Source organism: Camellia sinensis, chromosome 7 (assembly GCF_055761805.1).
Source record: "Camellia sinensis isolate YWXY chromosome 7, ASM5576180v1, whole genome shotgun sequence".
Classification (NCBI taxonomy): Eukaryota; Viridiplantae; Streptophyta; class Magnoliopsida; order Ericales; family Theaceae; genus Camellia; species Camellia sinensis.
In genome coordinates, this window is record NC_138967.1 from 191227409 (window position 1) to 191255267 (window position 27859).

The following is a 27859-nucleotide window of genomic DNA, read 5'->3' on the forward strand; positions in this document are numbered from 1 at the left end:
TGTGAAAAAAACTCCTGTTTTTATGATGTTTTCATTCCTATAGCTCCTTTTTGGTGTTGTAAGAGTGAGAAAAATGTGAATAATGTTAACTACTGTTTACAGGGATGCTCATCATGATCATTTTCATGTTCATTAATTATATAGTCATCAGAAAGATCATCATCATCTGCTCTCTTTTCGTGTGGAACCTCCTCATAGTCATCAGTCTTGTCTGAGTCTTCATTGCTGCTCCATTTCCTTTTCATGATTTTAGGAAACAAGCGTGTTACTTCTTTCACCTCCAGTGTCGCATCATCATAGTTTACCTGTTCAAACCGAACTGCACTCACCTTTCTGCAATTTCCTGCTAATATCTGCACCACAGACAATACAACTACATGTCAGTTAGGTGACTGCTAAAACTGCCAATTAAAATCGTGTATTTGCTGTCTTTTTGATCTGCCATATTGCTGAGAAAATAAATTAAAAGAACTGAATTTTGGATTCTTTTCACAGCTTGAGGTTTGAAGGGGCTGTTGGAAACTTCTTAGTGTTCTTCTGTCTCAAGAATCAAATGCGGCAACCAGACAAATTCTAGGCTAAGTGCTTGATGCATGATAATAGATCCATTCAAAATCCAGGTGGGAAAACATAAACAAAAGATGTTCTCTTATTATAGGAAATAAGAAAGCGAAAGAGATGTGGAATTGCATTTTTTACTCACTTTTGTGAGTGGTATGATATGGTCGGAATGTAACGCTAGAATTTTCGTGGAGAAGCTTTAAGACAATAGTCATTATGGGATAGAGTTTGCCATTTGGCATCTTTTCGGGTTTCCATTTCTTCTCCTTTTAACATTGTATTTGGTTCATGGATTTAGAGAGGGATTTGGAAAGGGAAAGGGTGTGTGTAATGGAGGTGAAATGTAGTTATATTTCATTCATATTTCACCTACTTTTTCCCTTTCCCCTTCCAAATCTATCCCCAAATTCATGAACCAAACACAGCCTAAAGGAATTTCATTCTTTTTGATTTCTTCAGATTGCAGAGCAGTGTGTGAGGTGTAGGTTGAAATGTTGATTTCTTTTGTTCTTTTGCTTTTCTCTTGGAGGACTCCTTGTCCTCTTGTTGTACATTTTCTTTCTTTTATTGAAATTCCATTTTGTTGTTGATAAAAATAAAAAAATAAATGAAGAAGAGAGAAGAAAAGAAAGTCCATGGTTAATGACCATTTTGGGGTGGCCTGGTAAAGTCGTCATCATGTTGTCAACCACTTGTGAAGTTTGGACAAGTAAATATGTTCTCTTATTATGAACGATCCAAATTCTGTGAAAGGTTTTGCATTGGTTTTCATTGAGTCCGCAACTGAAGTTCATGTTTTACTCGTTCACGCATCTCAAATGATCTTTGGTTAATTCAAACCCCTCTTTGAAGAACCAACAATTCTAGTTAGAACTTTGTCATTTAAGTCCTCAAAAAGCAACATAAATAGAGATAAATATGTTGCTAACTTTTAGATATAGGTGTTTGAAAAATATGTTTTGGTATCAAGTGTACCATATACATTATACAAGGATAAACCGTTACTTAGATCTAGTTCGGGATTCAATAGTTGTTTATAAGTGAAAATTTCCTCAGCACTTTATATCTTTCTCTGAGAACTTCGGGGTTGTTTCAAGAATTCCTAGGCAAACAGCAGTATTAAATTATTTATCTTCTGGTGGCAGGGCGGGGGGTGAATTTCCAACCAAAGTTTTATACCCCAGTGAACTGGTAAAAGTAAAAGCTGACTCCCCATTGATGGCTTTATAAAAAGTTAAACTAAATTATGAGATAAATTCTGTGGCTACCTAAAAAGACTACCACTTCCTAGTCAGTAATATCACCAGTTAACACGTAGGTCAGACATAGAGGAAACTACTAATTTAGGTGAAGAAACTCCCTAAGAACTGAATCTAGAGAAAAAAATGAAAGCCATACCTCAAGCTTAAAATTTTGATGTTTTTCTTTTTCATCTTGGCGGTCAGATTCTGCTTCAATATATTCATCATGCTCTTCTTGGTCTGCCTTTTCAAGTACTACTTTTATAGTCTCACCAGTCCTTGGGATATATCCAAACGCCTCACAGATAAAACCTGACACTGTCTCGTATTGATGACCCTGTCACAAAACAGGCAAAAAAATAGGCCGTCAAAAGTGTATTTAACACTCGATGGCTACTCCTTTTTGACCAAGCAAAGTAAGGAAAAAAAATAGAAAAAAAAAATTATGCCACTAGACAGGCATGAGTTCATTTTGCCTGGACTTCATAGATAACCAAACCAAACCAAACCAAGCCAAGCCTTAAGTCCCATAAAATGGGGTCGGTTACATGAATCATTCTTCTCCACGCGGCCCTATCAAAGGCCAATTCATTAGTCAAATTAAGTAGATTTATATCTCTATTTACAACGCTAGCCAACGTTAATCTAGGCCCACCTCGTCTCCTAACACTTTCATCTACTGTTACAAAATCGCATCTTTTCACTACTGTCTCTGTTAGTCTCCGTTGAATATGACCAAACCATCTCAATTGATTCTCTCTCAACTCTATCGGTGCTACTCCTACCCATTCCCGAATACACTCATTCCTAATCCTGTCTTATCTAATCTTGCCACACATCCACCTTAACATCATCATCTCAGCCACGCTCATCTTATCTACATGTTGTTTCTTGGTTGCCCAACATTCCGTTCCATACAACATTGCTGGTCTAATAACTGTTCTATAGAACTTACCTTTTAGACTAGTGGGTATTCACTTATCGCACAGTGCCCCAGACGCACTTCTCCATTTACACCATCCCGCCTTAATCCTATGGGTCACATCCGCATCAATCTCCCTCGCTTGGACTTCATAGATGAAGATATTAATTTCAAAAATGGAAGGGAAAAAAAGGAAGGAAAGAATCTCCAATAAAACTAGTAAAATAGTAACAAATGATGCATAAAAACTAATTACCTAGCGATGCAGGACAAGTAGGGACAGCAGTAACAATGTGCTTTGGGGCTGATTTTAATTGGGGTTTTATGGCTGAAATTGCAGTAAGAGTATAGGGGTTTTAAAGGTTTGTTTAGGGTAATAAAGGGGTAAGAGTACAAGTATGAAAACATGAGATTTTGGCACTATTCAGGAGCTGCTTTAAGTGCTGTGAACAGTACCCGTGAACAGAGTTTGAGTGTCTACAAGAGGGAAAGATGGAGAAGAGGAAGATAGTTTCTAGGAATCACTCTTAGAGGCCTTAGGCATCACACTCAGGATTTGATTGCATCACACAATCCATAAGAAAGCATCAAAGCTCTTGAAAATCTCTAAAATATCAACTTTATTAAATTACAAGCATTACATGACTTTATATAGACTATAGAGACTTCCTTTATCAACAAAGATTCTAAAATAGAAAACTACTAAAATTGCCAGTATATTAATTTGTCCTTTAGTATTCAAATGTTATTCCATGTCAAGATAGTAACAGAATTGTGTTAAGAATAAGAATGGAAATAAAAATAAGGTATTTGAACTTAAAGCTCTCTTTGGTTCATGGATTTGGTTAGAGCAAAGGAAAAAAAAATCCAAAAGGAAATCAGTATTCATTTGTTTGGTTACCATGGAAAACAATGAGGAAAATAAAAAGTAGGAGGAAAAACACAAAGGACCCCAATTTTTACGTAGTTTGCAAAAAGCACACCACATAATTGAGTAAAGCATAAAGAAATTTAATTATCAAGACCAACAATCAACTGATTATCACAAGAGAAACATGAAATACCTCGGGCATTTTAATATTGAGATCTTCAGAAAGCTGGTCAATTGATGTATTCGCGTCCACATCATATATTCCATCTGCTCGCATTACAATATAGCCAGTTTTTTTCTGGATTTCCTCCTGTAATACAGCAAAAGAACATATATAAAATTAACAGTAAAGGTTGGAGTGCAATCCAGGTTATCAATTATACATAATAAAGGCACTAACTACTTCTATACCCACTTTAAAAGTTGGCAATATATATATATATATATATATAAAGCCACACACACACAAGTTTCATCTGATGTTGCAATGAATCTATTCATAATGGACCGATGTGGTCTTGCTAGTCACCATTCAGCAATTTTGATCTTCAAAGGGCTGGAGCCCCAATTATTGGCCATTTTAAAGGAGCAACTTTCTTCCCTTCAAAACCTTAGAAACTCCATTAATCAAGAACTAGCAAAGTCAAAACACAATTTGGCCTTCACAAAGAAGTAAAAACTCCATACATTACATTATCTTCTTCCAAGAATGTTTAGGGAACAATATAAAATAAGATGGTGGCAATATCTCATGTGTACTGACAAAACAATTTACTGAAGTTGGCAGAAAACAAATAAGGTTGATAATCAAGGCTTAAATTATGAATGTCTACAAATTTCTAATGAAAATCACAATCTCTCCACCAGACTATCTATATGCGGTGAGTTCTATTTATCAGCCCCATTGAATACGAATACTGTTGCAGTAAAGTATTTTTACATTTTTATTAACAAGCATCACTTCAATCGCAATTCCATAGAGTTGAATGTATATAAAATCAAGAATGAATGTATAGAAATTAGTAAGAGAAGAATTATGGATATCTTCAAATAGTGAACACAAAAACATGCGAAGTTTAAAGGAACCTTACTTTTGAATCATTTTCATCAAAGATTTCACCAACAATTTCCTCAACCACATCTTCTAGGGTTACTATCTGTTTCATCCAAGGAATACAAGAAGAAGTTAAGTTCCAAATATGGACAGAAAAAAACGAATCCTTGAACATAATGATGAAAGGCTTAACAACACAACATATGTAAGCTACAAATTCATGGTATCACACGTTAAGCATAATTTTTTTTTACTATCTAAAGTTTGGGTGTATACATACTCCAACAGTTCCACCATATTCATTAAGTACCACAGCCATGTGGACCTTCCTGATGCGAAACTCTCTGAGAAGGTTCCAGACTGACATTGAATCTGGAATATCGACAGCAAATCTATATGTAATTCATTTACTTCTATGATTGTAAGTTTATCAAGTCAAAAAATGACACTAAACAAAAACTTGAAAACAAGAAGTCCACCCTTCTTCACAAGACAGTCTAATAAATTTCACAAATTAAACCAGATGATCAAACTTTAGAGTTTGCATTGATTTGTTTCAACCAATGAATTAATAGAATCTGAGCAATAATTTGATTTAGAAACCCTAAAACACAAAAGTTACAAGTGCATGGAGATTGAGTAGCATAGCAAATGTTAATTTGGCCTCAGATGTTTCATCGCAACATTATTCATATAATTAATTCAATTATTAACTACAAATTCTATTGGCCACTATGAAGCGTAGCCATATTTTCCACATGTCCAACACCAACATGCCTCGTACAAGCCACAAGGTGTGTCCCATTTTTTCAATAATTTTTCTCCAATTGGACATGTTGGGGACATGACACAGACACAAGGATACACCCCAAGATACAATCATCTTTCCATGAGTTGTAAAAATAGTCATCATAAATTCATAATCACCACCTAAAAAGCACAGACACTTCTATGGACGAGGCATTCCATGTCACATCTGACCTAGAAGAAGATGAAGTGACAAACAAATTATCTACAGTAGTTTCAACCATATAACAAATTTTAAATATATTGGTGACTCTCAACCTAGGCAACCACATAAATTATACCTAGGGAATTGCCAAATGATGTGTATCTAAATTTCGTTCTTAAAGAGTATCTCCAACGTTGCATCAAACTTTTCATCAAATTTTTAGGCAACCACATAAATTATACCTAGGGAATTGCCAATGATGTGTGTATCTAAATTTCGTTCTTAAGAGCATCTCCGACGTTGCATCAAACTTTTCAACAAATTTTTAGGCAACCACATAAATTATACCTAGGGAATTGCCAATGATGTGTGTATCTAAATTTCGTTCTTAAGAGCATCTCCGACGTTACATCAAATTTTTCATCAAATTTAAATAAAAATTTGATGAAAAGTTTGATCTGATACAGTGCACTCCAACGATAAATTCAAATTTTCATCAAATGCCCGGTTGTTCGGGATGATGTCTAAGAGGACATCCAGGCGGACGTCCGGACATGAGAAAAAATTGGGTTCAGATAAAGAAAGCCCGGTTGTCCGGGAGGACATCCGACCCAACGGTCACCTACAAATTTGATGAAAGGATAAATGCTCCCTTCATTTGATGAAAAAAGTACAGCTCCCTTCATTTGATACCAATCTGATGAAACGGTTGGAGCACCATTTTCATCAATTTTTCATCAAAATTGAATTTGATAAAAGATCTAATGCAACGTTGGAGATGGCCTAAGAAGTGCTAAAAAAAAAAATAAGCCATAAACAATCTAAAGGATATTTCAACAAAAACAATAGTTTAAAGCGCCAACCAAAAACTTACCAGGAACAAAATATGCAGGTTTGTGTGCCATATGCCCCACAACAGAACTCTCTAGTAGCTCCCCCTTCAAAATCAAACAGATTATAATTCTGCACACATATATAATTACAAAAAGGGTAAATTATAATTTAACCCTCTGCGGTTTGCCTCAAAAACACGGAGCCCTCTATAGTTTTATTTGTAACACTTAAACCCCCTATACTTCATACCAGAGTGCAAAATCCAACAGAACTGTTTGTTTAAACAGTGCGTGTGTTGCATGACCAGAACTGGTGAGTGTAGCACATTTTTCCTCCCAAAAACATATGGCAAATGACCAAAACACCCTTATTGCCATATATATACACAAATCAAGACCCAAACAACATAGAACCCTACTGAAATTTTCCCAGATTGTCCAAAAGCTGCCCAGATTTTCCCAAAGTTGAAGATTATTGTTGGATGGCTTCTTCATTTGCTTCCGAAAGTGGACAGTCACGGATAAATGCTCCAAGACTATGTTATTGTGGAGAGAGATCTCCTGTGAAGCCTTCAATGACATCTGGAAATATGAGTAGAAGGTTTTATGGTTGTGCAAAATATGGGGTAAGTAAGCAAAACTTAATTTTTTTTTTTTTTTTTTTTTGTGGAAAAAAAGATTGAATTTTGTTTGAAAAGGAATTTGTGGATTCATATTTTTTATTATAGGTAGATGCAACTTGTGGCTACTTTGAATGGGTTGATCCACCTATGTGCCAACGTGTGAGGAAGGTGTTGCCAAAGATGGTTGCAAAGATGAACAGGTTAGAGAAGGAACTAGCAAGGAGTCGTAGAAGGAAGAAAATGTTTTGCAAAGCTCTGTTTGAGACATGGGTTTTTTTCTTTATCATGACAATGTTCTGGGTGAAGTTTGTTGGAGTGAAGAAAAATGAAGTTTGTTGGAGTGAAGAAAAATGGGTTGTTATTGGGCCATAGAGTTTGAGAGATGAAAAATATAGTCAAGGTAGAAAATGAAGGTGTACAATGGTCTGTGAAGCAATTGTAATAAAAGAATGTTTTGGTCAAGAAATGTATGCATCTGATGAACTAAAGAAATTGTAATGAAAGAATGCTTTGTTGATTACATCTTCCAAGAATATTAAAGAATAAAAACATATTGGTTCCCATTGTTCCCCCTATTTGAAACATGCTTCATTTGCTTCATACAAAGCAATTTTAGCAAGTAAACCTATGTATTAATAAAGGTACACAAAACAAACAATAAGGTACACAAGCCACAATTCAAAAACATGCTTCAACCCCAAAACATAGTAAACTAAGATACTATTGTATACTAAGATACATGTATTAATAAAGGTACACAAAAACATGCTTCCCATTGTTCCCCTATTTGAAACATGCTTCATTTGCTTCAATTCACATTACTTTAATACAAGCCATAATTCAACCCACTAGGCTTCTCAAAACATAGTAAACTAAGATACTATTGTTTACTAGCTAGTTTCAAATTAAAAAACAAATTGGTACAAGCCACTTAATGGTTTAACAAGTTGAAAATTACTCAAAACACAACAAAAGCTGACTAAAAATAGAAAAACAGATGCCTAGTCCATCATGCTTTCCCTTTGCCTTTGTTAGTTTGCCTCTGAGTTGTAGCTTTTGCAGACCTACCTCCTCCTCTACCTCTTGTAATGAAGCTACCTCTCAATGCAGATCTGGACATAACCCTACCACCTCCAACTGGTTCACCCCTTCCTCTGCCATAACTAGTGGGCTGCAAAGCAACACACACAAGTATCCAATAACATTTTGTGAAATACTATAAAAGCAAATGAACTTGTGAGTTATGGAACTTATTGCATCTTTACAAGGTATTCCAGTCAAATCCCACATCCTACAACTACATTTCCTTTCCTCCAAATCAACAATATGTGTGGTATCACCACAATCTACTTAAAATTTTTTGTCACCACAATAGGTTGCAAAACAATTCCTAGCTTGCACTTTCAGTGCTTCCAAATCTTTGACAATGTTGGGACAAATTTCACCAGTGTATTTTTCCATCCCTTCCTTCTTGATTTGGATCCTGTGCATTACCCTCCTTCTAATCCATTCAAGCATGCTGATTATGGGTTTGTCCCTAGCTTCCAAGATGTTGTTATTGAATGACTCACACATGTTGTTGACCAATGTATCACACCTACTTCTTGGGCTGAAATGGGACCTAGTCCATAAAGTAGGATCTATCTTCCTTAGCCACTTGTATGCTTTCTCTTCTGGATCCATCTCCTTCAACTTGTTCACGTGAAATTCAAATTCCCTCACAGTCCCAACTGCAGCTGCCTTCCACAATAGGTCCCTCAATTCAATCCCTTTGAACTTTGCTCTGAAATTGGAGTAAATATGCCTCATACAGAACCTATGTTCCACATTTGGCATTATCTCCTCAAATGCAGGTACCAACCCCTTCTGTCTGTCAGAAATGAAGACCCATCCCATGTCATCAGCACTACCAATATCGTCCATGAGTTGCCTTAAAAACCACACCCAAGAATCTTTACTTTCTGTCTCAACAGTTGCCCATGAAATTGGAAAATAGTTGTTGTTCCCATCCCTTCCAAGTGCACATAATAATTGTCCAACATAAATTCCTTTCAAATGACACCCATCCAATCCTATAATGGGCCTGCATCCTCTAACAAATCCTGTTCTAAGGGCTGCAAACCCAACATATAACCTCTAGAAAACTGGAGGAAATTCTAAGTTGGGCCTAAGTATGTCTTCATTGGGCCTATCCACCACTACTTGCATTACACTGTTTGGATTATGCAGTCTCACTGTTTCACAGTAATCATACACCTTTGCATATTGGACCCTTTGATCCCCTTCAATAACTTCTCTTGCTTTTTTTTTTAGCCCTATACAATTGAGGCCTACTAACATCAACCATGAACTCCCTCCAAACTGTGATGTTAGGGTTATCCCTTAACTTGTCCATATACTTGTGTGCCAAGTAAGTTGAGTTCACCAAGTGATTATTATATGACCTTCCACATGCATGCTTTGGCTAGAATGATTTTATTTGAAAAGTTCTCTCACCTTGCATAGGAGAAGCACGCAATCTCCATCCACATCCACATCCATGCTTGCACACTATAGTAATCCTAGAGTTGTCATTCCTTATGTACTCTATGTCATAACCATGTTGGATATTCCACTCTTTCATTGCCTTTCTATAAATTTGAGGGGTGGCAAACTTCATTCCAAGTTTGAGTTGTGGCTTCTTCATATCTACTTTCTCAATGAACTCAGGATATTTATCTTCACATTCATCATCTGATGAGTTATGTACACTATGTAAATCTTCATCCTTAGGATCAGAATACCACCCTTCATCTGCCTCTTGATCACATGAAGGACATTGCCTCTTTTTTTTCTTTACAGTCTCCCTTGGTGAGAAAATATCATCATCTTCTAGCCCCTCTAAACCCTCATTCAACCAGCCAGGTTCATCAATTTCATAGTCTTCATCTTCTGAACCACTATCAACATTCCCATCATCCATGTAATCAAGATCATCACTATTTTCTTCATCCCAAGCTCTATTATCCATTTCCTCATCTTTGACATCTTCATCTGTTGCTCCTTCATCCCCATCTCCATTATGCATTTCCTCATCACCTACATCTTGCATTCCATCTCTACAATCCATCTCTTCACTTATATTTTCCATGTCATTCCAAGTCAGTGCCTGCTTAGCACTAACTGGTACTCTTGGGAGTACCAAATGTTTCCCTTTTGGACTTACCACTTGTAATGGGTCCTGACCCTTCTTCACATATAATTGAATCACATCTAAACCTTCATACTCACATATCATGGTATATACATCAACATCTTCTTCAATTATTGTCAACCCATCATCCAAAGTTTTCTCAGATTTCCTATACCACAAAACAGAAGTACTATAGACATCTATTTTCATCTCCCTCAAGATGGTATGAATCTCAATAAAAGACAGTTTGTCAGGATCAACATCATATATATATTCCACTTTCCCTTGTTTATAACCAATATTTGGAGGCTTACTGAAGTACCCATTATAGTTGATCTCAAAAATCATTTTTTTTTACCTCACTGCAGAAAACAACAAAATTTCACAATATTACATTACAAAACTCAAACTCATTGGGACCGCATAACAACAATTATAATCCTTGGACCACATATCAAAATATATGAATGGAATATATGAATACAACTATAGAATACCCCATCTAAAAAGTCAACATCATAAAAAAAATACAACGTTAACATCATAAAAAAATACCTATTGTTTATGAACCTCTATACCCCACCCCACCCCACTTTAACCAAATCCCAAAAAAATAAAGTAATAAAAGGCATGAATACTAAAGTATACAAAAACAAATCTGTGAATAAAAAATACTCAAAGTTAACATCATGAAAAAAATTCTCCATTATTTATGAAGTTCTATACCCCAGTGTTTTTAAAGGCTCAAGGCGCACTAAGGCGCTGAAGGTCTCTCGGGGCTTAGGCGCAAGGCGAGGCGCGGGCTTTATTGAAGTAAGGCGCACAGTTTTCGTAAAAAATAGAAAAATTAACATAGACTAATCATTCATAGTACAAGACAATTTTTTAAAAAATAAAAAGTAATCAAGATTCAAGACAAAATATAGAATAATTCTCAAAGCCATGAAAGTGCATATTACATAGCATTCCAATTTTCAAAGACAAAATAATCCACATTCAATAAAATAAAAATAAAAACATAAACACTAAACATCCAAAACATAAATATCCAACAAATACTAATATACGTCTTAACACTTAAAAACATCAATATCAAAAGAAAGGGTAGGTTAGGTCGGTGTCAGTCAATCATCATCCTCAACATCAATGGCAACATCTTCTCCATCAGTTGATTTATATCCCTCAACATTTTCCTCCTTTGTGTCATCTGAGCCCGCTTCCTCTTCACCTCTTCACCTATTAATTGAAGTGGAGTCAATGTTGATGATTTAGATATCATCGGTTGTGCCTTTGAGCGTGAACTTGTTGCTCTACTTGCATGGCTACTTTCTTCTACTCCAGAAGCTCTAGCAACAGTGGTCCACGTCAAGCCATCATCATCATCAAACACAAGCTCATTATCTTCATCTGATTCTCCATCCATCCTCCCAAGCAACCACTCATTGCCTTCATCAATATTTTGCAAAGATATGGGATCAAGAGTGTTGCGCATGTCATACCTAAATCTCAATGTTCTATTGTATTTGACAAACACTAAATCATTGAGACGTTGTTGTTCCAATCTATTTCTTTTCTTGCTATAAAGCTGCAAGTATTAAAAAGATATTAAATTCTATATAATGAGAATAAAAAATATTTGAATTGAACAAAAAATTAGTTAGAATGTTAAATACATACATGTTCGAATACACTCCAATTTCGTTCACAACCCGATGAACTACATGTTAGGCTAAGGATGTTTATGGCAAAAGTTTGCAAGTTTGGAGTTTTAGAACCATATGATGCCCACCAATCAATTGCGATAATCCACTAGTTAGAAATAACTGTTACCAAGTATTGAGTTTTACTAAAAGTATTACTAAAAATAAACTCTATGAGTCTATAATATATGTTAAAATCCACCTACTCTCCACCTACTTCACCCACTTAAACCTACTCCACTAAACCTAACCCACTACACCACTACCACCTCACCTACTCCACTAAACCTAACCCACTACACCACTACCACCTCCACTTCACCTACTCCTTACCTACTACACACTCACCCTCTTCTATATATATAGGAATCATGAATCATTGTAATATATATCAATATAAATCAATCAATAATACAATTCTCTATTTCTCTTTATACATTAAATTTCTACATGGTATCAGAGCAAGGTTAAGCACTTAGTATTTTTCGTTTCACCGGCGGGCGGCAACCTCGCCTTGGCCGCCCGCCGGACCTCAACCTATTCCGTTTATTTTCTACACATACCTTCCCATCACTGCCTAAATCCTCTCTCTTGAGGCCAATGTGAATTCCTCTTCTTCATAATCTGCACTAATTGTGGCATCTTTTCCTGGGGCAAACTCTGCAACCCAACACTCAATCTATGCTTCTCCTCCATGCTCATTTGCCTCTTGTTAGGATCCTTCGCCTTCGGCTTTGGTTTGGGCTTCGCCACAGCCTTGAGCTTCACTGCAGCTTTCAGCTTCACGGCAGCCTTCGGTTTCACAGCAGCTTTTGGCTTCGCAGCTGGCTTGGCCTTTGCCGCTGGCTTGGGCTTCACAGCGGCTTTAGCTTTTGGCGCAGCAGCTTTTGTCTTAGCCGGAGCCTTCTTTTCCTTTTTCGCTTTTACAGCCTTCGGCTTTGCAGCAGCCTTCGGCTTTGCTTCCCTCTGGTGGCTCCCCAGGTTCCACCTGAGCTGCATGATTCATTTATAGCTGCAATTGATAAGGGAAGTATTAGAACAATGCCCAATAGAAGTATGCCAGCTGCTCCTTACCCTACTCCTGGAGCACTATTAATAGGTGATGCTTTCAACATGCGTCATCCTTTAACTGGTGGAGGAATGACTGGAGCCCTGTATAAGGTGTTTTGTGCATCTCCTGATCAAGCAAGGAAGGAAATGCGTGAAGCATGTTTTGATTATTTGAGCCTTGGAGGTGTGTGTTCAACAGGACCAGTGGCTTTACTCTCTGGTCTAAATCCTAGCCCATTGAGCTTGATACTCCATTTCTTTGCTATAGCCATATATGGTGTTGGCCGTCTCTTGCTACCATTTCCTTCCCCTAAGCGCCTGTGGATAGCAGCTAGATTATTTTTGGGTGCATCGGCTATCATTTTTCCCCTCTTTCTCTCACATGGGCTTGTCCCCTCTCTCTCCTCCGTTTGATTTCAAAATCCATTATTTTTATTTATTTTCTCCAAACCACTTTCCTTATTTCCCCCATCTTTCATTTTGATTTCAAATATATTTTTATTATTTCTTTCTTTATTTTTCTTTCACATTATTTTTTAATCTTTTTCAAATTCCATTCATACCATATAGCTTTGCACACCAAACCAACTTTTATTCATCTCAGGGATCAACCCCGATCACAATTTTAACAAAAAAAAAAAAAAACAACCACAACAACACAAACCACAACACCACAAGATTTGTTTTCTTTTCTGCAGACGGCCACCCACCGACCTCACTTTTTCGCCTATTCCGCCGGTCTTTTCTTCTTGCCTCCGTCCTGGGCGGCCCTTGACGGTGTTGCCTCCGTGTTTCCCACTCCACTGGGCACGATCACTCCACCCTGCTCCTCCACTACAGCATATGGCGGACCTCCAAATCGGAACATAACGGTGGCCTTCCGCTTCAGCTCCTTATTTTCCGCCTTTAGCACACTTATCTCTGCTCGCGCATCCTTATACATGCGTTGGAGCAGAGCCAGTTGGGCGTTTAACTGCTGCACCTCATTTGTCCTACTCTGCAGCCGGTGCGACAAGTTTGTGACCGCAGTCATAGTTTCAACACAGGACTTCAATGTATACTGATTAGCTTCAATATCCGTTTGCACTGCCATTTTTTGCTCCACCGACCGCATCAGAAAGTTCAACGGAGCAAAACCAGAGGTGTTTGGTTGAGGTTCACAGGCCACCGCACCAGTTATCTCTCTTGTTGACTCGTTGAGGTCGGGAAAGAGAGTGAGCAGACCACGGGAAGAAGAGGCTATGTTCTGGGTAGCTGAACGGGAAGAAGAAGCCATGTTTTTGGGTTGCTGAGTGTTTCAGAGAAGGGTTGGTTACAGAATGTTACAGAGAACGAAGAGGTTTCAACTGGTTTGTTATGCTTCCAAGCCTCAGACTTCGCTTTGGTTTATAAAGACAGAGACGACGAGGCCGACACGCGCTCTGTCAATCACGTGCATCGCCGCGTGTCAGGCGCCCCTTTTGATGGCTCGACGCTTTCTGTCGGGCACGTCTTTTGATGCAGTGGGCGCGCCTTTTGATGGCACGCCTTTTGATGGCACGCCTTTTTATGGATTGGGCACGCCTTTTGATGGCACGCCTTTTGAAAGATTGGGCATACCTTTTGAGGGTGCGACTTTTTAAAGGGTCCGACAAGACTCTGTAAACTGTCCCGACATTGATTCCGGTTAGCTCCTTCATGGGTCCGACAAGACTCTGTAAACTGTCCCGACATTGATTCCGGTTAGCTCCTTCATGGGTCCGACAAGACTCTGTAAACTGTCCTGACATTGATTTCGGTTAGTTTCTACAAGGGTCCAGCAAGACTCCGTAAACTGTCACAACAACTGTCACAACATTGTCTGCTACAACGGTCCGACATGACCCCGTAAACACCTACTCTCCACCTACTTCACCCACTTAAACCTACTCCACTAAACCTAACCCACTACACCACTACCACCTCACCTACTCCACTAAACCTAACCCACTACACCACTACCACCTCCACTTCACCTACTCCTTACCTACTACACACTCACCCTCTTCTATATATATAGGAATCATGAATCATTGTAATATATATCAATATAAATCAATCAATAATACAATTCTCTATTTCTCTTTATACATTAAATTTCTACAATATATTACCTGGTGCTCTTGTATTTCCTTGCCTAATCGCAACAGACTTGCCAAAAAGATTCTCAGCCTTCATATAAATACTCATCTCATTAGTGATCAAATCTTGAACAGTGACATCCGGGACCAACCTTTGCAAGCATTCATAAAACCCATTCATCACTTCATGATCTTTTTGCACCTCTAACGCTTTTGGGTAAAAGAATTATGGGTTAAGAAAATGCGCAGCTGCATGTAAAGGCCGATGCAATTGGACATCCCATCTTTTGTCGATGATTTCAAAGATTTCATTATACTTCTCTTCTTTATGATCAAATGAACTTGCAATGCATTCTTTTGCCCTATCCATTGCCTCATAAATGAATCCCATGGGAGGTTTCTTCTCAGTATCAACCAATCTAAGCACTTTGACAAGAGGACCCGAGACCTTAAGGGCAAACACAACAGTATTCCAAAATGAAGGCATCAACAAAGTTTGTGCCATCAACAAAGTTTGCCCATTTGCTTGAGGTCTAGTCTTCGGAGGTGACCATCTTTCTCAAATTGTTTTTTTGTTGATGCATCCTAGACAAAGTCAAAAAGGCGGTTGCAAATCTAGTTTTTGTAGGCTTGATCAAATTCTTCAAATTTGTATAGTGCCTCATCATGTTTAGCAACGTAGGCTGATTGTAAATGTAGCCATGTACTGCAATACCCCTTTCAAATGTCTTTTTCAATCTAGGTATCTTGAAAATGTCTTCTAACATCAAGTCCAAACAATGAGCAGCACATAGTGTCCAATACAAGTGTTCATACTTAGCTTCCAAAAACCTCCCTATAATGTAACAATAACGAAGAATTATTATTTCCAAGTTTTTAAATTTTAAATACAAAACAAACTATGAGTAAACAATTTTGATGTAAGGAATGAGCACCACTATCAGCGATAACTTGCACCACATTCTCTTTTCCAACTTTCTCTACAAACTTGTCTAGTAATTCAAATAGTTTTTGCCCATTCTTTGAATAGGTAGAAGCATCAACCGACTCAACAAACATGGTTCCTCTTAGACAATTAACTAAAAAGTTAATCAATGTCCTTCCTCTCTTATCAGTCCAACCATCAGCCATTATGGAACACCCGTATTTTGCACAATCCTCTTTATGATTCTTCATCAAATCTTCAGTATGTTTCACTTCTTTTTTGAGTTGGGTAACCCACACTTCATGGTAAGTCAGTGGCTTCATACCAGAACCATATTGGCCAATGGCTTCAATCATTGGTCCAAAACTCTCATAATTTACTGCATTAAAAGGGATACCAGCATCATACATCCACCTTGCAAATCTTTGCACTACCCGAGCTCTCATTTCTTTTTTGTAAGGGTCATTTGCATCAATTTTGGTTTGTTTCCCTTTTGCTTGGTCTCTTCGATTTTTCACCACTGATTCAGGATTGGGTGTGAAGTAAACATCCATAGACATTTTTCTCTTTGGCATTTTTGATTTGGATTTGGATTTGGATGAACCTTGGCTACTATTTGTCAACTTACGGCGTTGATTGACATTGATCTCAACATCATCATCTTCATCTTCATCTTCATCTTCCATGTCCATGTCCATGTCATTGAAATCAGGCAACATATTCATTTCTTCTTTTTGTGTCTTTTTTTTTTGACATGAACTCTCTAATCTCTTCTTACATGAGAAGGACACTTCGGGCAAGCAGTGACATTCCTATAACCTCCTGTAAGGTGTTGTTTCACCCGATAAACACCTCCATTTGATACTTTCCCACAAAAATTACACTAGAACTTGTTTAAATTATTCTCCTCTACCAAATGGGCATATTGCCACGCCGGATCTTTTCTATTACTTTCCGATGTCATTTTCTACACAACAAATTTAATAAATGAAAAATAATTTCAGTGTAATGTAATGTGTGATCATGTGATGAATTAATTATTTGTAATTTTTTTTCCCTAACAGATAAAGGAAAAAAAAAGACCAATACCACATTGTATTAATTAATTATTTGTAATTTTTTTTTCCCTAACAGATAAAGGAACAAAAAAGATCAATAGCATATTACAAATAATTAATTATTTGTGAATAATTAACTATTTGTAATTTTTTTTCCATAACAGATAAAGGAAAAAAAAAGACCAACTCAAGTGTATTTTTTTTAGTGTATTCATTAATTATTTGTAAATTTTGTAAATTCTTCTCTTACATTTTTTTTCAGAGACTCAACTCAAATAATTGAAAAAAAAAAAAAAAAAGAAGCAAAACAGAGCACTGAAGAAGGAGAGAGAGGAAGAGTCGAAGTCGAACACACGCACACCTGAAGAAGTTGAAGCCCCAAAAAAATAAAAGCAGAACTGAAGTCGAAGCAGAAGAATCGAAGTCGAAGAAGAAGAAGAAGGAGAAGGGGAGAGAGAGTCGAAGTCGAACAGACCTGCGAAGCCGAAGTCGAAGTCGAAGTCGCAGTCGAAGTCCAGCTCCAGTAGCCCAGTTGAAGTCGAAGTCCAAGGTGAGGCGAAAGAGGAAGAGACGACACAGATTAGGGTTCATTTGAGTCGTATTTGGCTCATATGGTACATGAGTTGTAATCCTCTGTGATTACGAGCCATTCGAACACACCCCTACAGCTGTTAGATCAGATCTACCTCTTAAACAATCAATCGCGCCTAGGCGTGAGCCTTGCGCCTCTCTCGCCTGGTTCAAGTCACTGCTAAGGCGTGTGCCTAACTAAAAGCGCCACGCCTGGTACCTGTTCAGTTGTAGGCAGTGCGCCTCGCCTCGCTTTGCGCCTAGGCAAGCGCCTAGGCACGCTTTTCACAACACTGCTATACCCCACCCTGCCCCACTTTAACCACAATCCCCAAAAATTAAAGCAATACGGGTATACCATACCTAAAACATTACAAATTTTGTAAATCGAAGTCAACACACACTCAGTTATGAATCAAAATTAGGAAAAATCAACATCTAACGATCAAAATAAATTAGGGTAAACAACACATACCTAAACTAGTAATGGCGTTCGCAATATGATGGTGAAATTGATGATGAAGCCCTAGTTCAATGCAATCAACCACGGTGAGAGAGAGAGAGAGAGAAGATGGAGATGCGAATACTAGTGTTAGTCAAATGAAACAAAACGACTGAGGGATGTAAAATATCTAGGGGCATTTATGACTTTTCACAACTTCTGAAGTATAGGAGTTTAAGTGTTACAAATGAAACTATAAGGGGACTCAGTGTTTTTGAGGCAAACCATAGGAGGTTAAATTATAATTTACCCTTACAAAAATTATGGCAACAATAACTTAAAGAGAGAGATGAATGGCAGTAACCAACCTTTTGAACAGAATCCAGAAGATCCATAGCATAAGCAATACCCACTATATTATCAACACGCTGCTCAAAAACAGGCACCCTATGAATGTGTTTATACAAACTTTAGTATGTTGATAGGAATTATTATTTAACATATGCAAACAAACAAGTTTGGCATACCTAGAATACTGATGAGTCACCCACAAGTGGTGAAAATCAACGAGTGTTGCACTGGCATCAATGGCAACAACATCCACAAGAGGTGTCATTACTTCTCTAACATGGGTATCTTTTATCTCTAGCACATTTTCAATCATATCCTGCAATAGACTTCTCAGAATTTATCCCATTATACATGAAAATATAAATAGTGCAGTAAAGATTTTCTAGAAAGTAGAAAGTAACATTCATCTGGAATATATATATATATGTATATATAAATGATTTTGATGGTGATCAACCTTTAAAATATACGCTATAAGACGAAAAAAGGGAGAATTTTCTTTGATCAAGACTATCTTTGCAATTTTCTAGATAAGGGGTGATATGGTAGTTTTATGGTATGTATCTTTTCAGAGTCTAGATTAGTTAAGTGTTTTGTTATAAATCTTATTAAGTCCTTATCTCATTTAGAGCATGTTGAGCGATAATTAGCTTTGCAAATACTTATCACATATTTTTGTTAGGCCAATATATTATAAATGCCAGTTTCATGTATTTTACAGGTGACATTGTATTTCAGAACATACAATGAAACCAAGTGTAAGAAATCAATGTATAAAGAGAAATAGAGAATTGTATATATATGGATTGTATTATTGATTGATATAATGTTATATTTATTACAATGATTCATGATTCCTATATATAGAAGAGGGTGAGTGTGTAGTAGGTAAGGAGTAGGTGAAGTGGAGGTGGTAGTGGTGTAGTGGGTTAGGTTTAGTGGAGTAGGTGAGGTGGTAGTGGTGTAGTGGGTTAGGTTTAGTGGAGTAGGTTTAAGTGGGTGAAGTAGGTGATAGGTTTTAACAGCCCCCCACAAACTCAAGGGGGATAGGAACTAACCAACTTGAGTTTGGAGAGAGTAACAAAACAAGAAAATAGACGAATACATAAAAGAAAAGAGGATAGGAGACACTGTATGGTCGTGTCAGACCGATGGTGAAGACACTGTATGGTGGTGTCATAACGTTGTAGAGGACACTGGATGGTTGTGTCAGACCGATGTAGAAGACAGTTTATGGGGTCATGTCGGACCGTTGTAGCAGACAATGTTGTGATAGTTGTTGTGACAGTTTACGGAGTCTTGCTGGACCCTTGTAGAAACTAACCGAAATCAATGTCGGGACAGTTTACAGAGTCTTGTCGGACCCATGAAGGAGCTAACCGGAATCAATGTCGGGACAGTTTACAGAGTCTTGTCGAACCCTTGAAGGAGCTAACCGGAATCAATGTCGGGACAGTTTACAGAGTCTTGTCGGACCCTTGAAGGAGCTAACCAGAATCAATGTCGGGACAGTTTACAGAGTCTTGTCGGACCCTTAAAAAATACACTGTATGATGGTGTATATAGGCTGCCCAAATATATATATATATATGGATATATATAGTGAGCCCTCAAAAGTCGCGCCCTCAAAAGGCGCGCCCACTTCATCAAAAGGCGTGCCTGACAGAAAGCGTCGAGCCATCAAAAGGTGAGCCGGAGACGCGACGAGGCACGTGAGCGACAGAGTGGCGTGTCGGCCTCGGCTATTTAACCAAGGTTGAGGCGGAGGCTGTGCAAACCAGTCTGAAACCGCCGAAAATCCTTTGAAAAAACTCCTCCGTTTCTGAGAAAGAGATTCTGGAACACTTTGTTGCCATTCTGTAACCAACCTTTCTCTGAAACACTCAGCAACCCAAAAAACATGGCCTCTTCTTCCCGTTCAGCTACCCAGAATATGGCCTCTTCGTCCCGTGGTCTGCTCACTCTCTTTCCCGACCTCAACGAGTCAACAAGAGAGATAACTGGTGCGGTGGCCAGTGAACCTCAACCAAGCGCCTCTGGTTTTGCTCCGTTGAACTTTCCGATGCCGTCGGTGGAGCAAAAAATGGCGGTGCAAACTGATATTGAGGCCAATCAGTATACTTTGAAGTCATGTGTGGAGACCATGACGGCGGTCACAAACCTGTCGCACCGGCTGCAGAGTAGGACAAATGAGGTGCAGCAGTTAAACGCCCAGCTGGCTCTGCTCCAACGCATGTATCAGGATGCGCGAGCAGAGATAAGTATGCTAAAGGCGGAAAATAAGGAGCTGAAGCGGAAGGCCACCGTTATGTTCCGATTTGGAGGTCCGCCATATGCTGCAGTGGAGGAGCAGGGTGGAGTGATCGTGCCCAGTGGAGTGGGAAACACGGAGGCAACACCGTCAAGGGCCGCCCAGGACGGAGGCAAGAAGAAGAGACCGGCGGCAGAGTAGAGAAGAAAAATCCCACTGTTCCGATTTGTGTTGGTTTTTTTTTTTTTTTTTTTTTTTTTTGTGGTGTAAAATGGTGATCGGGGTGAGCCCCGACATGAATAAAATGAGTTTGGTGTGCAGTTCGTCTTCTTCTTCTTCTTTTTTTTTTTTTTTTTTTTAATAATAATAATAATAATATATGAATGGCGAAAGCATGTGCCCCAGTGTATGCATGTATCTGTGTGTGATCAGGGAGAGAGAGAAAGTGGGGTGCATGATGATGAGGATGATAATAATAATAAAACGAATACAAAAAAAATTGGTTTTGTATAATGTGGTGGCTTTATGCAAAAAAGTGGAAGCTCTGTCCCTGAGTTGATAGAATGATGTATAGAGAGAGAAAGAGAGAGAGAGTGTTGGGTTTGGAAAGAAAGAGATAAAAAGTAGAGCATCGTGCTACCCCATCATCAGCCTCACATAATAAAGGAGGAGAGAGAAAGTGGGTAGGCAAAACACAGATCAGAAACCCAGAATTTGGTCAGTTGAACGCGGACTGACCACCCTGTCTTTGGTTCTGGTTGGAACCCACTTGGTTCACTGAGCCACTGTACGATGAAGCCGAAAGGGTTGAAGAACGAGGCTCCGCCGCCGGAAACGGCACCGGCAAAGGAAGAAGCTGGCGGCACGGTGTCGGAGACAAAGGAGGCAACTTTTCTGGGCAAAGTAAGAGCAGATGGGAAGCTTGGAGGACGAAAGAATAACAAGAGGATGGGCTGCAACAGACCCTTCTGGGGTACTCTCTCCTGATACTTACACTCTCAGGAACAATGGTCCAGAAGATGTTTTTATCAAGGTGATTTGTTGTGGAATCTGCCATTCTGATATGCAGCAGATCGAGAGATAGTGCCGCTGCTTTCTCCAACACCATAACAGATTGCAGCGCTGTTTTGGTGTGGAGGAGAGAGAGAACCATATTTGGATGTGACTGAAGAGTGCATTCCAAAGCAACATGAGATGCCTTACGGCCCATGAGTCTGATAAAATAATAATACTTCTCTGCAGAGAGAGCATCAGTGCAGACATTGCTAATCAGCAGAGAATTAACCTTACATATCGTATCAAAACCAACATTAGTTTCAACAAATTGGTTCCTGAGATCTCCATTTAAAGTAACAGGAACCCCAACCACCTTCGTTGAGCATTTTGCTTCTGCAAATGTTTCTGCAAGTTGAGCTGCATCTGTGTTTGATGTTACCCCTCCAATAACGACAAGGCCATGGAGGTTGGTTGAACTTGCAGAGAGAGAGAGTGAAGGCATGTGTAGAGGTCCGGCAGGCGGCCAAGGCAAGGCTGCCGCCCGCCGGTGAAGCGGAATTACTAGGTTCTCAACCTTGCTCTGATACCATGTAAGAAATCAATGTATAAAGAGAAATAGAGAATTGTATATATATGGATTGTATTATTGATTGATATAATGTTATATTTATTACAATGATTCATGATTCCTATATATAGAAGAGGGTGAGTGTGTAGTAGGTAAAGAGTAGGTGAAGTGGAGGTGGTAGTGGTGTAGTGGGTTAGGTTTAGTGGAGTAGGTGAGGTGGTAGTGGTGTAGTGGGTTAGGTTTAGTGGAGTAGGTTTAAGTGGGTGAAGTAGGTGATAGGTTTTAACACCAAGAACAAATATAAACATTGGAAACTCAAAAGAAGCATATTCCTTTACCTGTTCTTCCTCCTCAATTGTCCCACTTAATTCTGCTCCTCGCAACATCAACTTCAGTTCATCTTCAGTAACATATGGTTCACTAGTACCTCAAAATTGACAAGGTCAATTAACAGCATTATCTTATAGCCACAAGTTCACGAAAAATTGCCAACCAATACCACCGAAAGTTTATAATTGAGTATCGAAGAAAAAATTAGCCACACACGGAAAACATGCAGAACAGAATACCATATAGAAAGTAAAAAAAAATAAATGATAAGCATACAGATTCACTATTCACATGACTTGTGTTCACTGCAAACAACTTCTTTCATCCTCTCCTACTGCTTATATTCGCGATTCATGTGACTTGTGATGCAAAACACCACACAAACAAACAACTGGAACATCCTTATAACCACCAATAATAAAAATAGCAAGGTAACATAAATTCAGATATTGTCAAGGCATCCTACAGAAAATGTCTTATTCATGATTTTTCTAAATTTATTTGCTTCACCAAATCCTTGAAATTAATAATCATGGTTGATGAAAAATTGCCTTAAAGAAACAACAAAAACATCCAAGAAAATACCAGGGGTAGTTATGTTGAGGTCCTAATAGGTGAACTTATTGTCCAATAGATCCGATGATAATTAATGGCATTTTTCATCAAACACTACTAAAAAAACATTACTAATTGTTAATTTTCAATGGCATTTTAAAAATTGTCACAAAAAATGCCACTAATTATAAGTTTTAGCGACAGTTTAAAAAAATCATTACAAAAAAAAGTCACCAATGTTTAACTTTCAACGACAGTTTGAAAAAATTATCACAGAAAAACGTTACTAATGATAAGTTTTAGCGACAATTTATAAAAAAACGTGACCAAAAAAAAGTCACTAATTGTCAAATTTTAGCGACATGCAAATAATCGTCACAAAAAATTATTTTTAGCAACAATTTTAGTAGGACTTGATGGAATTTAAGTCCAACAATTAGGACCTATTGGTAGTTTACCCAAAATACTAATAGAAACTTGAACAGCACTGGAAACATCACCAATAAACAACAGACCATAAAGACCAAAAGAAAATCATCAAAAGCAGCTATCTTTTTTCCCCTCTTTCGATAAAGATACTAGATACAACATGACATGGAAGTTACAAAGAGATCAAAGCAGGTTCAGGATAAAGCACACCTTCTTCCTTTCAGACCAAGCATTTTTAGCATTCCCATTGATAGATATGTAACAACTCTTCCCACAGGATATAATATTAAGGAAAGCCACGCCACTGGCCTGACCTAGAGGCATTGAAAGTGACGCAGGTTAAATTAACTTAAAAGCACTCATATCAACCCATCACATAAGAGACAAAAAGAACTCTTTTATGGTGACTGTCAAAAACTCCAAGTGATCTTTGGTTCAATTCAAAAGAAAGAAGCAATTTCAAGACTTACCACAAACCTAGCAACCTCAGTGGCGTTGTGCACAGCTATACTTTTTGGAGTAATTTCGGTGAGGAGCAAAACAGCAACCTGATATATCATTGAAGGGATAATATCTGGTTTATGACACGCATCAATGTATAAATGAGTTTCTATGCAGGCACTAACTACTAGCTAGAATACAAGAAAACCAAATATGTATTTATAGCAAATACAATCTCAGAAACTTTAGACTGACAAATTCTAAATTAGGAGACCCACTAACAGCTATACGGACATGACATTTAGAGAATAATCTTCCATGGCCTAAAGCACTAATGATAGCATGTTTGGGCATTTGAAATCTCAAGCTTTATTTTTATCTCAAATTTTTCGCTATTGAATATATGTCCTTCAACTAATTAATCAAGGAAACTCTTTTTTTGGATAAATAATTAAACAAGGAAACTGAGACATACAGTCATCACCCCAGTAGCTGCACTCACACCAGCTTCACCAAATATTGTCGTTGCTGCTTTTGTGACAAGTGCAGTTGCTCCAATGTTTACCACACTGTACATAAATAAAATCTACAATAAGACATAATATTCAAAATCAAGTTGAGAGAACAGCACCAATGATGATTGCAAGTACAGGTAGGGCAATACGTTGTGCCAATAAGTATAGTTGTTAGGAACCGCGTAACATCAATGCTAAGCATTTTGAAAACACCATCCTCAGATTCCTTTTCAGCCAACTCTCGCACCTGGTATACATCAATATCAAATAAACAATGACAAGTTCGTAATTTTAAAAGAAAAAAACAACATGCATGTGTGCACATGCACGCAAGATTGCAAAATTTCTACAGGCTGCATTCTTTTCTATGATCATTAAAAGATAATAGTAGCCTATAAACATAGAAGCACCCGATTGCATGAACATGTATTAAAAAGAACAGCAGCCTCAAACATAAAAGCAACCAATGGTGGTTTACATACAATAGTACATCCTTTTTTTATAAGCACAATAATACATCCCTTCTGTCTTCAAAAACCTTAAAACCACAGACCATTCTAATCCTTAACTGCAAATTAAATGTTGTAGATGGCTATTAAACTTCTGACTGTTATCCCACATCATTATATGCAAAACGTATTTTCCATTCAGTCACAACTAGCTCCACCATCCATTGATTTTTCAACCTAAAACCTAATTCCTCAACCTCAACTCTCTCCCTGCCTTGTACAACGTACTTAACACCAACTACCCAAAATTAGTTGTAAAAATTCTTGTCAGTTACGAAATTTTAACAGCCTTCAAATCCAAGTCTATTCTTGCTCTTTCTCACGCTACGAAGTCTAGAACCTTTCTTTCACCCTTTCAAAGCCAAATCATAGAAGATATCACACCACACCACACATGCAGTGAAGAAAAAAATTCTGCTCTACAAAATGAAAAGTGGTTCTTTTGACCGCTCGAAGGACCACATGTTGCATTCTCTCCAACACATTAATTGGTTTGGGGCCATACATGAACTCACCCAACATCTTACTATTAGTCAAACAAGACATTCTGACCAGTAAATGCAATTATTTTTATTTTTATTTTTTAAAATTAGTAAGTGGGGAACAGGAGAATGGAAAACTGGATCATACAGCGATGAGACCAGCCAACTCTTGGTCTCCAATAAATGCACACCGTAGGGTAGCACTACATCGACTAGCCAACACTCGTCTCCAAACAAATGCAATTAAGCAATAGAAAAATGTGTACAAATGACACTTTACCATTTCTCAAGTAAAACTAACAACAAAATTCAGGCACAAGAAGCTGCTGTGGATAAAGAAAATTGAGAAGTGCTTTCATTCACTAATTACACTCTCAAGTACAAACAACATTAAATTGGCATAACCCAACAACTTGCATTCTTAAGAGTTCATTTCTATCACAAGATAAAATCTAATATAATATGCCAAGAATAAAAATAAAACTAATCCCCATTAAGAGTATAAAATATGTACCTTCCAAGGCCAAAGAGTGGTAATTGAAGTTTCAGCCATAGAGAAAAACGCAGAGAGACCCAAAAGAGCAGCCAAAACCAAACCTTGCTCTTTGAAAACCCGAAGAACCTGCGAAAGTTTCGGCCAATAACTCTTCAATAACAATATGTTCTGTCCTATAACCCCATAACCCGAATCCACAACCTCTTCCACCGCAAAAACTCTTCGGCACCCAAACACTAAAACCCCAATAACAGTAGCAGCCAACACAATAATTCTCCGATTTACAAAAAACCCTAATTTCAAACTCGTAATCGAGTCTTCAACGCCATGAACCTCACTTTGTTGGAATCTGCAAACAAAACTCCGATTTTGTTGGAATCTGGACCTGAACAAGTCGTTGCGAGCATACTGGACGATGCAATTGGTGGGAATTCGAGAAGAGAAAAGCAGATTTGAAGGGAAATTCTTGGTGGGTAATCTGATCTGAGGGTGAGAGGCAGCGAGAAATGAAGGGTTGGAACGAGGGAAAAATGTTGATGGATTGAGAAGTGCGGATTCGGCTGCAACTTCCATGAGAATTCTGAACAATCCGCAGAAACTGTAACTACAAAGAAAGAGTGATTAGGGCTAAAGAGGGTGAAGAGAGTGTGATGCTACTGAACTGGTTGTGTTCATCATCTCGGACAATTTCGAAACAAGTGGGAGTATGGGGACGGACACAAATTTATAGAGTACCTTCCATTCCTAGATTTGTTTGGGAAGATGCTTATTTTGGTGGGTTTTTTTGGTTTTTGTTTTGTTTTTTTATTATTATTTATATTTCAAATTACAAATACAATTCTTACTATTTGCTTAAAATGCAAATTATTTTCTATCATTTTAAAAATTATAAATATTCACTTGTCAAATTTTTTTTATTTAATAAAATTAATTAAAAAAATAAAATTTCTAACTACTCTCGTATATAATACTATAGAAGCTATTCTTTTTTCTTTTTTTTTGTTAAAATTAAAAGGGTAAATTATAATTACACATTTTGAGATTTGTTTAAAATAAGAATTGTCTCATATAATTTGAAAAATTATAAATATCCACATGTTAGAATTTTTTATTTAACAGAATAACTAAAAAATAAAATTTCTAACCGCTTTCCTATACAATGATAAAATTACTTGAATTATTAATTAAAATAAATTTTTGGCATCCTTAAAAATTATTAATTGACTTGATGATTTATTAGTAAAAATGATAATTTGTTATGAAATAAGAAATTTCAAGAAATGAGATGTAATTTTTAAAATTACAGGGGCAAATCATTTTTTAAGCAATTTTAGTAGGTGTATTTGTAATTTACCAAAATTAAAATATGAGTTGAAAGAATTGAAAGTGTTTGGAAAATACTTTTGCTTAAGGGTAAAAAATAGAAAAAAATAAGAAGAAATCTTTGGCTTTTTGTAAGTCTTTTTGATTTTTTAACTTCTTAAATAATTTTGTGATTTTGTTTTTACTAAAATCAGCCTATTATCAAATGACCTCTTTATTTTTATTTTTTTTTCAAATTTAAATTCAGTAAAAATGTTAAAAAATAATCTCTAATTTTTTGTATCAAATGTTTATCAAATTAAGGGAGAAATATTTTTTTATTAAATTCAATTTGATGAAAATTTAAAAATATAAGGAATTGGTGGATATGATTTTTTCAACAAATTTGAAGAAAATAAAATTTTGGAATAAATGAGAATTTTTAAAAAGATTTTGATAAAAAAATTGATGAGAGGGTTGAAATAGTTCATATTAAATCAAAATTTTTATTCAAATTTGAAATCAAATTAGATCAAAAATATTAAAAAGTAATGAAAGGTT

The 27859-nt window shown here is 37.3% G+C and overlaps 1 protein-coding gene and 1 long non-coding RNA gene across 7 annotated transcripts; one reads left to right on the forward strand and one right to left on the reverse strand.

The window, feature by feature from the left end:
• On the reverse strand, nt 1–26904 carry LOC114300356 (DUF21 domain-containing protein At1g55930, chloroplastic). 6 transcript variants are annotated; one of them, XM_028245240.2, is made up of 14 exons: nt 26015–26904; nt 24659–24756; nt 24470–24563; nt 24024–24101; nt 23764–23867; nt 22578–22659; nt 18601–18740; nt 18442–18520; nt 6476–6539; nt 4930–5021; nt 4687–4752; nt 3789–3905; nt 1960–2139; nt 1–353 (listed from the first exon to the last, which is right to left on the reverse strand). In XM_028245240.2, the coding sequence occupies exons 1-14, from the start codon at nt 26567–26569 to the stop codon at nt 90–92; spliced, it is 2013 nt and encodes a 670-aa protein (XP_028101041.2). In that variant the 5' UTR covers nt 26570–26904; the 3' UTR covers nt 1–89. The 6 variants fall into 6 exon arrangements, with proteins under 6 accessions (XP_028101041.2, XP_028101043.2, XP_028101042.2 ...); XM_028245242.2 differs by lacking the exon at nt 1960–2139; XM_028245241.2 differs by lacking the exons at nt 4930–5021; nt 6476–6539.
• LOC145796469 (uncharacterized) lies at nt 103–1230 on the forward strand. The gene is made up of 2 exons (XR_014336907.1): nt 103–388; nt 496–1230. It is a non-coding gene; the product is annotated as an uncharacterized LOC145796469 (long non-coding RNA).
• Nucleotides 26905–27859: the final 955 nt, after the last annotated feature.

Bases quoted from the DNA above. Each gene is read 5' to 3' on its own strand.
- LOC114300356 (XM_028245240.2), bottom strand. From the start codon at position 26,569: ATGGAAGTTGCAGCCGAATCCGCACTTCTCAATCCATCAACATTTTTC. The intron at 3,906-4,686 runs GTAAGGTTCCTT...GCTGTATTACAG, and splicing joins TTGATGAAAATGATTCAAAA to GAGGAAATCCAGAAAAAAAC. The intron at 2,140-3,788 runs GTATTTCATGTT...GTTTTGTGACAG, and splicing joins TCAATATTAAAATGCCCGAG to GGTCATCAATACGAGACAGT.